This window comes from Anabrus simplex, chromosome 6, assembly GCF_040414725.1.
Source record: "Anabrus simplex isolate iqAnaSimp1 chromosome 6, ASM4041472v1, whole genome shotgun sequence".
NCBI lineage: Eukaryota > Metazoa > Arthropoda > Insecta > Orthoptera > Tettigoniidae > Anabrus > Anabrus simplex.
The window spans coordinates 229,292,325-229,305,561 of NC_090270.1; the positions used below are offsets into that span (position 1 = coordinate 229,292,325).

The 13,237-nt window shown below is 37.9% G+C and overlaps 1 protein-coding gene across 1 annotated transcript in view; it reads left to right on the plus strand.

The window, feature by feature from the left end:
• LOC136875942 (sodium-independent sulfate anion transporter) overlaps positions 1–12,055 on the plus strand; it is a 77,039-nt gene extending 64,984 nt beyond the window's left edge. Inside the window, exons 8-10 of the mRNA XM_068228269.1 lie at positions 1,136–1,281; positions 3,133–3,457; positions 9,611–12,055. Of these exons, the coding sequence (XP_068084370.1) occupies positions 1,136–1,281; positions 3,133–3,457; positions 9,611–9,711 (572 nt within the window). The 3' untranslated portion in view covers positions 9,712–12,055. The remainder of the gene's footprint in view (positions 1–1,135; positions 1,282–3,132; positions 3,458–9,610) is intronic.
• The last annotated feature ends 1,182 nt before the right edge of the window (positions 12,056–13,237 follow it).

Genomic DNA, 13,237 nt, shown 5'->3' on the forward strand with positions numbered 1-13,237 from the left:
AAAATGTTACTAAATCCATGGCACTCCAGCCCTGAAGGGCCTTGGCCTACCAAGCAATCACTGCTCAGCCCGAAAGCCTGCAGATTACAAGATGCCATGTAGTCAGCACAACGAATCCTCTCAGCCGTTATTCTTGGCTTTCTAGAGCGGCCGCTATCTCACTGTCAGATAGCTCCTCAGTTCTAATCATGTAGACTGAGTGAACCTTGAACCAGCCCTCAGATCCAGGTAAAAATCCCTGACTTGGCTGAGAATTGAACCCAGGGCCTCTGGGTAAGAGGCAGGCACACTACCCCTACACCATGGGGCCGACATTCAAAATGTTAATGTAATAAAATAAACATACAATAGGTACAGTACAGTATATGAAACATTTGCGAACAATTATGAATTCAAAATTTTAAAAATTTGAGATAGATGCAAGAGTCTCCATGGCTCAGACGGCAGTGCACTGGCCTCTCACCGCTGGATTCTGTGGCTCAAATCTCAGTCACTCCATGTGATATTTGTGCTAGACAAAACAGAAACAGGACAGGTTTTTTTTTTTTTTCTTTTTTTTTTTCCTGGGTACTCTGGTTTTACCTGTCATCTTTTATTCCATCAACACACTCCAATATCATTTCATTTCATCTGTCATTCATTAATCATTGCCCCAGAGGAGTGCAACAGGCTTTGGCAACCGGCAAAATACCTATCCTCGTTGCTAGATGGGGGCTTAATTCATTCCATTCCTGACCTAGTCGAATGACTGGAAACAGGCTGTGGATTTTCATTTTCATTTTCAAGATAGATGCACATGAAGAGTAATAAAATAAACCTACAGAACAATGTATAAAACATTTGTGAACATTTATGAAGCCTTAATGCATATGTAAGTTATCAGCATAGGAAAGAAAAACAAACAAACAGGATTCTTCAAATCTGGGTAACTGAGAATCCGAATTACTAAGGTCCAGATGATTGAATTTCTACTGCACTTCATTTCTTTGCAAATGAATTGTACATTGTATGTTCATCAATATTATTTCTTTATCTGTGTTAAATAATAATTTGCTAAAACAAGCTCAGTTACTGTTGTTCCTCTCCTAAGAATAAGATCTCTTTTTAAAATTTAAAGAATTTCTTTCTGTTTCAGAGCGAGATTTGATCCCTGCATTTGCGACCTTCCTAGCCTGCCTGTTTATTGCTGTGGAGCTAGGAATCGTGATTGGCATTGTTGTCGATGTTATTTTTCTTCTCTACTTTAGTGCTCGACCTCGTGTTCTTGTTGAGAAAAAGGCAGTAAGTCATCCCTTAATTGCTCTTATCCCCTTCAGCAACAAATGTTTTGAATCTACCGTATCATATTCTATAGATATGAAACAACCATGATCATCTTGCTCTTTGTTCAAATCTGAGGTACATTAGCATGCAAATTCACCTTAATACAGGAGTTTTAAAGGCTTTTAACCCTTTGACCGCCAACCTCATACCCGGTGTCCATGTCCTATGCCGCCAAGGCCTAATGAGCACTTTTTACCTTGCAGTAAATTATTCGTAATAACTTGGACATTGGCGTTTTTAGACTGAACCTCGAAAGTCCGATCAATCGGATGTTGGCGGTTTAAGAGTTAATAACTAATGTTGGCAGAATTATGTGTTCCTGCTAAACACCATTACTGCTTTCAACTAAATTACATTAATGATGTATGGCAGCATTATTGTTACCATTATTAGTCAAATGTCTCAAAGTGAAGTTCTTTACTTTTCGATATTGTGTTGTGTTTTTGTTCTGTAATTTGACAATGGATGCCACATCACAGAAACATTAAATGACATTAGCTGGGTAATTAGCTACGGCACGAAAACAGTTTGCTTCGTAATTTGTTGGTGTCACTTTACAAAGGAAAGGATTTATTTCATACTCTTATTCAATACCTGTAATTTGTTGGTGTGGCTGTCATTAAATTCTAATTTGAAATGTTTTAAAGAACTGGATTTCATTTATCACTGAAGAAGGGAAACTGTGGTTGGAAGTCCTAGACTACACCAAATGAAGACACCTCCCTGAACATCACATTGTGTAGAGGTGCTTGTTGAATATGAACCAGAGTTATTTTTACTGATGGCACTTTTCACATTAATGAAATGTAATAAGCACATATTTTGAAAGGCTCAGCAAAATAAATCCAAGGCTTTCTGCTGTTGACCTAACCAAGATTTAAGTTGGAGTGGGTAAAATGTTCTGGTTACTGTGGTTCACTGCAAACTGTTGGAGACTGGAAGAAGAGTGTGCAGACCATTATCTAATGAAGCAGCTTCTGTCAGCGATTGATAGGGGCTAAACTCCATAAAGAGTAGACTGTCAAAGATTGGAAGAAAGTTGTATTTCCTGATGAGCCATTTCAAAATTTGGCTTAGTACATTTCATTAATGTGAAAAGAGCCATCAAAAAAAAATATCTCTGGCCCATATTCAACAAGCACCTCTACAAAATGTGATGTTCAGGGAGATGTTTTACTCACAAGGGCCAGGACCTTTAGTTCTTGTTAAGGGAATGATGACAGTGACACAGAAAGTCTTCAAAGAAGGGTAGTCCCTGAGTTATAAAAATCTCTCTCCAAATGGCGATGGCATTTTACAACAAGATCTTGCACCATGTCACATATCCAAAAGTGTTAACAAATTCTTGATGACAAGAATATGCAAGTCCTCCCTTGCCAGGCAACTCATCTGATATCAAACTGATTGAAAATTTTTGGGTCAGTTGTAAGAAGAGGATCATGTGGCTGCACTATTTGCTCTGAAGGGGTAGATACAGATACTGAGGAATCATCTGTACAACCTAAAGAATTAATACATAGCCTTTAAGTTACATGTTACTGTCCCATTCCCATTAACCTGTTACTTCCAGCTTTCTCATGTTTCATAGGTATTTTAACTACAGTTTCAGTGCATAAATAATAATGTATATTGGTATACTTTGTCCTTGTCAGCAACCTAAACTGTTTGGGAAGTTAAGATAAATTTTAAAAAAGGAACCCGCATTTAATGAAATTCCAAATTTCTTCAGATTGCTCAAGGACACTATACATAGTTTTTAAGTCAGTGTTTAATTTTCTGAAATGGCATTTTTTTATTTTTAAATAACAGATTTTAGGAGATCTAGAGTACATTCTGATCACGCCAAGTTCAGACCTGCTGTTCCCAGCCATAGACTTTGTCCGTGAAATTGTGGCTAAAGCTGGAATTTCTAAACATCAAGACAAAGCTGTTGTTGTCAACTGCAAACACATGTACAGGGCTGACTTCACAGCAGCTCAAGGCATTCAAGATCTCCTTCAAGACTTCAGGAAGAGAAATAGACATGTTATTTTCCACAGTATGAGATCTGGTGTAGCGAAGATGATTGGGAGGGTTTCTGCTGCAGAATTCCTCTGCTCCTCTTCTGGGGAAGAATTAACACAAATCCTCACAGGTAATCCTGATAATGCCATAATTCCATAGAAATATTTTAATCAATCAATCAATCAATCAATCAATCAATCAATCAATCAATCAATCAATCAATCAATCAATCAATCAATCAATCAATCAATCAATCAATCATTCATTGATCTGCATTTAGGGCTGTTGTCAAGATGGCAGATTCCCTATCAACTATTTACCTAGTCATTTATTAAATTACCGAGCTCGATAGCTGCAATCGCTTAAGTGCAGCCAGTATCCAGTATTCGGGAGATAGTAGGTTCGAACCCCACTGTCGGCAGCCCTGAAAATGGTTTTCCGTGGTTTCCCATTTTCACACCAGGCAAATGCTGGGGCTGTACCTTAATTAAGGCCACGGCCACTTCCTTCCCAGTCCTAGCTCTTTCCTGTCCCATCGTCGCCATAAGACCTATCTGTGTCGGTGCGACGTAAAGCAACTAGCAAGAAAAAAAATTTATTGATTTATTTCAAAGAATTTGGATATTTATCAAACATTTCCCTTGGTAAATTATTCCAATCTCTAACTCCTCTTTGTATTTTGTCCTCTTGAATTTCAACTTCATGTCAGAACATCCTGATTAGTCAAGCAGCTCATCTCCTTACTCCCAAGTCTTCCCAGCACTACAATTTTGTCGGAAATCACTCACAACAAATTATGCTGCTTTCCTTTGGATCTTTTCCTGTTCTTGTATCAAGTAATCCTGGAGTGAGTCCCATACACTGGAACCATATCATAATTGGTGTCTTACCAGAGACTTATGTGTCTTCTCCTTTACATCCTTACTACAACCCCAAATACATGAAATGATCTGTAACCTTTATTTACAACATTGTTTATGTGATTACTCCAATGAAGATCGTTCCTTATATTAACCCCTAAGTGGTCCCCATGAGGTACATTCACCTCATCTGTTCAGCAATTGAAAATGAGAACTTTTCTTCTTGGAAACTTACAACCTAACTTTTCATCACATTTACCATCATACCATTATCCACAGTCCATTTTACAACATTATCAAGGTGTTTTTGCAGTTGTTCACAATCTTGAAACTTATTTACTACCAGTACTCTATACAGTATAAAATTATCTGCAGAAAGCCTTATCTATGATTCCAATCCTTTACTCATATCATTTATATACATAAGAAAACATAAAGGTCAAATAATACTGCCCTGTGGGACTCCCCTGTTAATTGTTACAGGACCCTCTGAGTTCTGTCTTCTAGAAATGTAGCCACCCATTCAGCCACTCTTTTGTCTAGTCCAGTAGCCGTCATTTTCATCAGCAGTCTACCATGATGTACCCTATGAAAAGCCTTGGATAAGTCAATAGTGATACAGTCCATTTGACCTCCTTCATCTAAAATACAGTATCTAATATACACTATATGATCAAAAGTAACCGGACACCATCAAAAACATACGTTTTTCATCTTAGGTGCATTGTGCTGCCACCTACTGCCAGGTACTCCATATCAGCGACCTCAGTAGTCATTAGACATCGTGAGAGAGCAGAATGGGGCACTCTGCGGAACTCACGGGCTTCGAACGTGGTCAGGAGATCGGGTGTCACTTGTGTCTGATGTCTGTACGCGTAATTTCCACACTCCTAAACATCACTAGGTCCACTGTTTCCGATGTGATAGTGAAGTGAAAATGTGAAGAGACATGTACAGCACGAAAGCGTACAGGCCGACCTCATCTGTTGACTGACAGAGACCGCCGAGTGTTGAAGAGGGTCGTCAAGTGTAATAAGCAGGCATCTACCCTAATGATCACAAAGGAATTCCAAACTGCATCAGGATCCACTCCAAGTACCATGACAGTTTGGTGGGAGGTGAGAAAACTCGGATTTCATGGTCGAGCGTCTGCCCATAAGCCACACATCACGCAGGTCAATGCCAAACGACGCCTCACTTGGTGTGAGGAGTGTAAACATTGGACGATTGAACAGTTTTTTTTTTGTTTTTGCTAGGGGCTTTACGTCGCACCGACACAGATAGGTCTTATGGCAACGATGGGATAGGAAAGGCCTAGGAGTTCGAAGTAAGTGGCTGTGGCCTTAATTAAGGTACAGCGCCAGCATTTGCCTGGTGTGAAAATGGGAAACCACGGAAAACCATCTTCAGGGCTGCCGATAGTGGGATTCGAACCTACTATCTCCCAGATGCAAGCTCACAGCCGCGTGCCTCTATGCGCACGGCCAACTCGCCCGGTCGATTGAACAGTGGAAAAACGTTGTGTGGAGTGACAAATCGCGGTACACAATGTGGCGATCCGATGGCAGGGTGTGGTTATGGCGAATGCCCAGTGAATGTCATCTGCCAGCGTGTGTAGTGCCAACAGTAAAATTCGGAGGCGGTGGTGTTATGGTGTGGTCGTGGTTTTCATGGAGGAGGCTTGCACATCTTGTTGTTTTGCATGGCACTATCACAGCACAGGCCTGCATTGATGTTTTAAGCACCTTCTCACTGTTGAAGAGCACTTCGGGGATGGCGATTGCATCTTTCAACACGATCGAGCACCTGTTCATAATGCATGGCCAGTGGTTACACGACAATAACATCCCTGTAATGGACAGGCCTGCACAGAGTCCCGAGCTGAATCCTATAGAACACCTTTGGAATGTTTTGGAACGCCGACTTCGTGCCAGGCCTCACTGACCGACATCGCTACCTCTCCACAGCGCAGCACTCCATGAATAATGGGCAGCCATTCCCCAAGCAACCTTCAAGCACCTGATTGAACATATGCCTGTGAGAGTGGAAGCTGTCATCATGGCTAAGGGTGGGCCAACACCATTTTGAATTCCAGCATTACCGATGGAGGGCGGCACAAACTTGTACGTCATGTTCAGCCAGGCGTCTGGATACTTTGGATCACATAGTGTATCTTGTTGGAATCCCACAAGTTGAGCCTCACTGGAATAACCTTTCTAAAATCCATACTGTCTTCTGTCAAACTAGTTAGTAATTTTTCAAATGTGTCTGTTATAATCAGTTGCAACACTTTTGCAGAGTTTACATGCAACACTTGTCAAGCTGACTGGCCTGTAATTATTTGCTTTAAGTTTATCATCTTTTCCCTTATACACTGGGGCTACTATAGCAACTCTCCATTCATTTGGTATAGCCCCTTCTTGTAAACAGTAATCAAATAAATATTTCAGATATGGTACTATATCCCAATCCAGTACCTTTAGTATATCCCCAGAAATCTTGTCAATCCCAGCTGCTTAGCTTGATTATGGGATCAGGGATAGATCATTACAGGCAATCAAATGCATTTTATGTTGACAATCACGTCATAGTGAGAAAGGATGTTAAAATCACTTCCTGCTGCTGATTCCCCTTTTATTATTCATAGTTTACATGGATCACTTACCAAAAGGTAAAAATGGCTGGGAGGAATTCAGCTGGGAGGAAATATTGTAAAAAGTGGGACCTATGCTGATGACTTGATCTTAACCCTGCATTAGAAGCATGCAATTCAGTAATGGGTTTAAGCGTGTGGATGATTCCTGTCATCCATTCTGCAACTCATGACGTATGAGTAACTTACTAACTAGAGAAGATTTATCACTTATTTATTAACTACAATAATTTTATCTAGTACCAGATAGTGTTTATTTTAACACAACATTACCAATCATTCAAAAACTATGATATTAAGAAAAATCCACAAAATACATGAAAATACTTTTGTCCCAACTTCTACTGAACTTAGTTTTGCTAAATACATATCTGTCTGTCTGTTAGGTCATCAGCCCAGAAGCTGGTTGGATCCTCAAATAGCACCACCAAAGGTTATGCGGTTATAAGGAAACCCCAAAAACCAATGGCAGCACCAAAATGAGGCGTACTAGGCAAGATGAGGAGTGAGGTAGTTTGCCATTGCTTTCCTCACTGGGTTAGAAAGTACTATTGCAGCACAACTGACCCTATGAGCAGCACCTTTCATAACACTCAGATGCACTAGTCATGCTTTGAATGTCATTACTCAGCACTTCCCATACCCCAGCAACTTCCATATTGTCACAGCCATGGATGTTGACTGGGATTTTGGTGGAAGCTACACTTTACTCTAGCCTGTGCTAAGAGATGGATGCAAAAGTACTGTATCCATCAAGAAATGACAGCAGGCAGAAAATACATATCATTTAAAAATAATATGAAAAGTTCCTTGAATACAGATGTACAACTTTTCCTACTCTTGAAAACAATCACCACACACATCCAACAGATTGTCAGAGAAGGTCCAGTTTTGGCACTGTGTGCACCACCTTTTCCTTGTCTTGTTCTGACTTCACCCACATTGATGACAGTGGCCTCTATTACCTCAGCATTCCTTGACTGGCGATTTGGCTATCATTCCAAGGGGTAACTGGGTTTGTTTTCTTATATCATTGGGAATTTGAGGGTTTTTTTTGCTCTCCTTTCAGTTTGAGATTTCAGCAGGATCCATGCAACATTCTGTAAAAAGTATGTTCTCCTCACTTTCTCATCACTGTTGGTTTACAACACTTCAGTAAAACAACGATGATATTTCAGACATGTTGTATGTATAATAAATGACTTACAATGTACTGTGTAGAGTATTCCACAGAGAAGAGGACAGTTTGTATTCTATCACATAAACTTACCAAGGGCTGAATTTGGGCTTGTGGACGACAATGGTTCTCCGAGCAAATATACCGGCTAACAGCAAAGTCAGTGTAGCGGCACTGCAGCTGAGGCTCAATTGGGAGATTAGATAAAAGATCGCCAGAGAAGTGCACAAAGTCATGCACGTGAAGTTGCTCAGAGTTTTAAATAACTGTTGTCAAAAGCTGACTGGATGACACCTGTCATCCACACATCTAGGATTAATGGCAGACTGTGCTCAAAGACTACAGTCTAGTAACTTGAATCTTGAAAGGAGGTGCAGTGAATATGTTATAGAAATGAACATCTCCAAGATTAAAGTGATGTCAGTAAGGAGAAAACCAAAGAGCAATCAATGCCAGGTATGAAACTAGAACAAGTGGATCATTTGAAGTCTTTAAGATGTGTATTCTCCCAGGATGGTAGTTTACTAAGTAGAACTGAATCAAAGTACAGCAAAGGTGATGTGGTGAGCTCGCAGTTGAAATCAACAATATTATGTGAGAAAGAAGTGAGCTTTTGGAAAAAACTTACTTTTTACATGAAAACTTGTGAAAATTATATTGTGAAAAGAATTTAAAATATGTAAGTAGACCGGGCAAGTTGACCATACAGTTAGGGACGTGCGGCTGTGAGCTTGCATCCAGGAGATAGTGGGTGTCGGCAGCCCTGAAGATGGTTTTCTGTGGTTTCCCATTTTCACACCAGGTGAATGCCGGGGCTGTACCTTAATGAAGGCCACAGCCACTTCCTTCTCACTCCTAGGCATTTCCTATCCCATTGTTGCCATGTAAAGCAAATAGCAAAAAAAAAAAAAAAAAAAATTAAAAAAAAAAAAAATTGTAAGTACTAAAGGTTACAATAGGTATACTGTAAAAGCCCTTGAGGATAACATAATATTTATTTGCCTGTCTTGGTAGAGCAACTCCTAATAGCTTTTTAGAAAACAGGAAATAGAGTGGATAAGGGCAACCTACTGGATGCAGTAATATAATAATAATAATAATAATAATAATAATAATAATAATAATAATAATAATAATAATAATAGAGGTAATAGTTACGATAGATGATTTTCAGATCATGGGCTTGTAATTGGGTGTGGGTGGCATAGACAATTCAGCTATTAGGGAATTTAATAGAGTACTGTAGCCCCTGGCAACTTTAACTTTCCCATGCATTTTTCATTTGTGTTTCGTGATGAAAAGCACTCGTACACGATCTGGTTTACTATAACGGAATGTATAAACTGTAAACGATTTTTAATGAATACTGTTTTAAGCTTTTAACATTCAATGATTGATCATTACTGCCTACTGGCCAGGGGGCCAGGGGAAAGTGTAGTTCAGTAATCTTCATAATTACTACTGCAAACAATTAGATATCTGCTGTACTCTGCCCATCACAGTCTGATATGATTGTTGAGATGTAAGTTATTAATAACTGTTACTACACTGTTGTTTGTTTTAAAATGATGTAATTCTCAACTACAATTTCAGACTTGCGAGCAGCACCACTGGGACTTGATCAGGAGTCTTTACAAATTGAAGGATACAAAACCCTACCAGAGGAGCCAGTATTATATGAAGCTCACATGTGAAGAAATATGCAGCGAAGTTGGTGAAAGTACTTCATCGTGGCCATGTTGGTACAAGATGCTGGTTGAATATGGATGTTCTAGTCCTTACAAAGTTACCAAGTTGCTAAAGTGGAGCCATCTTAGGCAGCCTGGTTAACAGTTTGAATGTCTGATTGTGCTGCTGCTGTCTAACAACTAGAAAGAGAAATCTATAGTATTGGATGATTTCTACAATTAAGTAAATTATGTCATATGACACTGAGTGTGTCACCAAAGATGTGTAATAAGCTGTGTGTAACACAGGGTGTGATTTGGTTTGGTTTGTCTTTGTGTTGACAAAATATGTTTTTGTAAGTCAAAGCTCTCTCTATATTTATGTTCACTTTTGAGCAGCTGCCAAACAGCACCTATCACATTCTAACTGACTTATAAGGAGAAATAGGGTGGTCTAGGGAGTGTTGTTAAAGGTTCAGGGATCTGGAAGTCAAGTTGGGATGACATAAGAATGTTAGTGTTGAACTGTAGAAGTACTGTAAAGAAAGGAATAGAATTAGGTAATTTAATAGATATATACCTTGCAAGATATTATAATAGGACTTAAATCATGGCTGAGAAATGGTATAATGGATGGGTAAATTTTCTCATGGAACTGGAGTGTGTATTGTAGAGGTAGGATAAGAATGGTAGGAGGGGGAGTATTCATTCTTGTGAAAGAAGGATTTGTAAGCTACAAAAAATTAAAGTTGACAAACATGAAATTCTATGTGTAAGGCTAATTTCTAAAGATAATAGGCAACTTAATGTCCTTGGAGTGTACAGATCGGGAAAGGGTAGCGCCGTCACTAATTCAGAATTATTTGATAAGATAATCAGCTATGTGGGAAATGATATAGAAAGGAATGTGAATGTAGCAGGAGATAACAATTTACCAAATATAAATTGGGAAGGTAAATACCGGTAGATACATTAAGAAATATGAGTAAGTGGTTCCACCTATTCAATACTACAAAATTGTGAAGTTATTAACACATCACATATTTATTTGATCTCATTATTGGGACTGGTTTTGGCAACTATACTTGCCATCATCAGCCTAAGAAAATTGTTACAAGGCATTTTTGAAAACTACTCTAACATTATTTTAAAAATTTATGTATGTAAAACTTGTTCTTAAACTAAGTTTTTGTATTGGGTGTACACCATAAAACTTGTATATTTAAAATACAAAGACTAGAATAATTCTTATGAGATACAATACAAGTCATAAATATTATACAATCCTTCGAATATAAAAATAGTAAATGATGTTGTCAAGTTGCTTGTAGATGTTATAAAAGGTTGATTACGGCATTGAGGACATTAAAGGCATTCATAGGCCTTATCGAATTATAAACATTTTAAATTATATTTAACATACAGTAAAATAGGCTGATTAGAATATTAAAAGTCATTATATGTGAGGGAAAGTCAGATTACTGCACCAATTTTTGATAAAAACAGTTCCTTGTAGAATATATGTTGATGAACTATGTAGAATGTTCGAGTTTGCCTTGATAGTATCTAGAGTATAGTGACTAATATATTGTCTGGATACAGTAAATTAAATTATATTAGTATATGTGTCACATAATATTAATCTTATATTTTTTGATTGTTGTATCCATAAATATGAATAGATTTAAGAAATGTAGATTGATGGCCGAGATTTCTTGAAAAAATAATATGTTCGGAAGGATTTTTGGTAGATCTAGAAAGATCTCGAACCAAAACGGTCCTAAAAGAAGAAAATAAATTGTGTATTAGCATGACAGAAGCGGAGACAAGGAGAAATTCCTTTTGTAAATAGAAACTCACCTTGAACACCAAGTTGACGAAAGTAAAGTTGAAGAGGAACTGCCTTGCAAAATGTCAGACAACAGATCACGAGCCCTTGCAGAGAGACGGAGCGTGTTATGTAGGGGAAAGGGCAGTGACGGTAGCTGGAGGGCATTGGTCGGGAGGGCGTAGATTATGGTGGGGGTAGTATGCTAGCGTGTTACGTATTATTTTGTATACTGATTGATCTTTTGGTATTTGTAGATTATTAATTACTGAAATAAGTGTATCAAATAAAATTATATGTTTTATGGACAAGTCGTAAAGATTGTAGTTAGGGTTATAATATTGATCTAGTAAAATGAAACATTGCTCCGTTAAGTTAAGTAAAGGGCCTTTGCTTATTATTTTGATGATGTCCATATCATGATGAACATTGTGAAAGCTATGTTTGTAGTCATTTATATGCTGCCCTAATGCCAAAAATCTCCTGTATTTAATAGCATTGACATGCTTATTGTATCTGAACTTAAAGGATCTTCCTGTCTGTCCAATATATGTGCTGGCACAGTTGTTACAGTGAAATCTGTATATACCTGATTTATCAAAGGGGTTAGAAATGTTAACCCTAGTGTCGAGATTTCTATTGTTGGTTCTAAAGGTGATATTGATATTTTTCTTCTTAAATATGTTTGTTATTCTGTAAATGTCAGGATGCTACTGCTACTGCTACTGCTTCTCATTGGGACACGTTTCGACTGTTGGGGGAGAGAGACACTGGGAGAAGATCGTCTTTGTAGTTTATGATGTTGTTGTAAATATCTAATCTAGTTTTGGACTTCTCCATACCAGTAGTGCCAGCATGCACCAATAGGTAATGTAACTTGAACTTATATTTTTAGATTCTGATGTCTAAATGTATCGAGTGTTTGAACTCGATCTTGGAATCAATATGGTAGCCAACAGATTCTTAATTCATGTAACTTATTATGCTCTTCCAATCTTGTGGTTTTTGAGAAACCAGACGTAATTTCAATTACTTCAGAAATCTTGAACTTCAAGACTGTTTGTATAAATTTACAGTGAATACAGATTGTTTCATTAAAAATTGTAGATTCTTTGTATTTGTGGAGTGTTTTTCAAGTATTCACTTAAACAGACTTCATCTGCTCTATGTATAATTACTGTAGCCTATGCCATCGAATTGAATTTATAAATTTAATTTCAGAATGGTCTGGAGTCTCTATGTCATTTTAACCTAGCAGTGCCCTATTCTATTGTTCACCTGTGTTTCCTTAAAATGTTGTATTCTCTATCTTTTTAAAAATTTGTTTGGGAAAGATCATTTCTATGTATTTCAGTCTGTACTTGACAATATCTCACTCTGACGATATGTAATCAATGGGATACTGTCATACTTTATCTGTAATTTTGTAAACATTTTCTTATTATTTGTCATGATCATAAATGTAATGTTCTGTACTTTGCTTGTGTCTCAATAGATCTATTTTTTAGAATGATTTTTAAAATATTTCTCAGAAACCCTCTTATCTCCTTGTCATTTCTATCTGTACCATCCATAGTTCTCCTCTAGTTGCCCAGCGTTTGGTTGTTGTTTTATTATTATTCTTCTACTGCTAACCCACCCTGCTACTAATGTTCTCCGTGAGCTCTTTTCTTACTATTTTTCATTCAACTGTAACCAACATGCCACAGTAGTTGGCAACTGAAA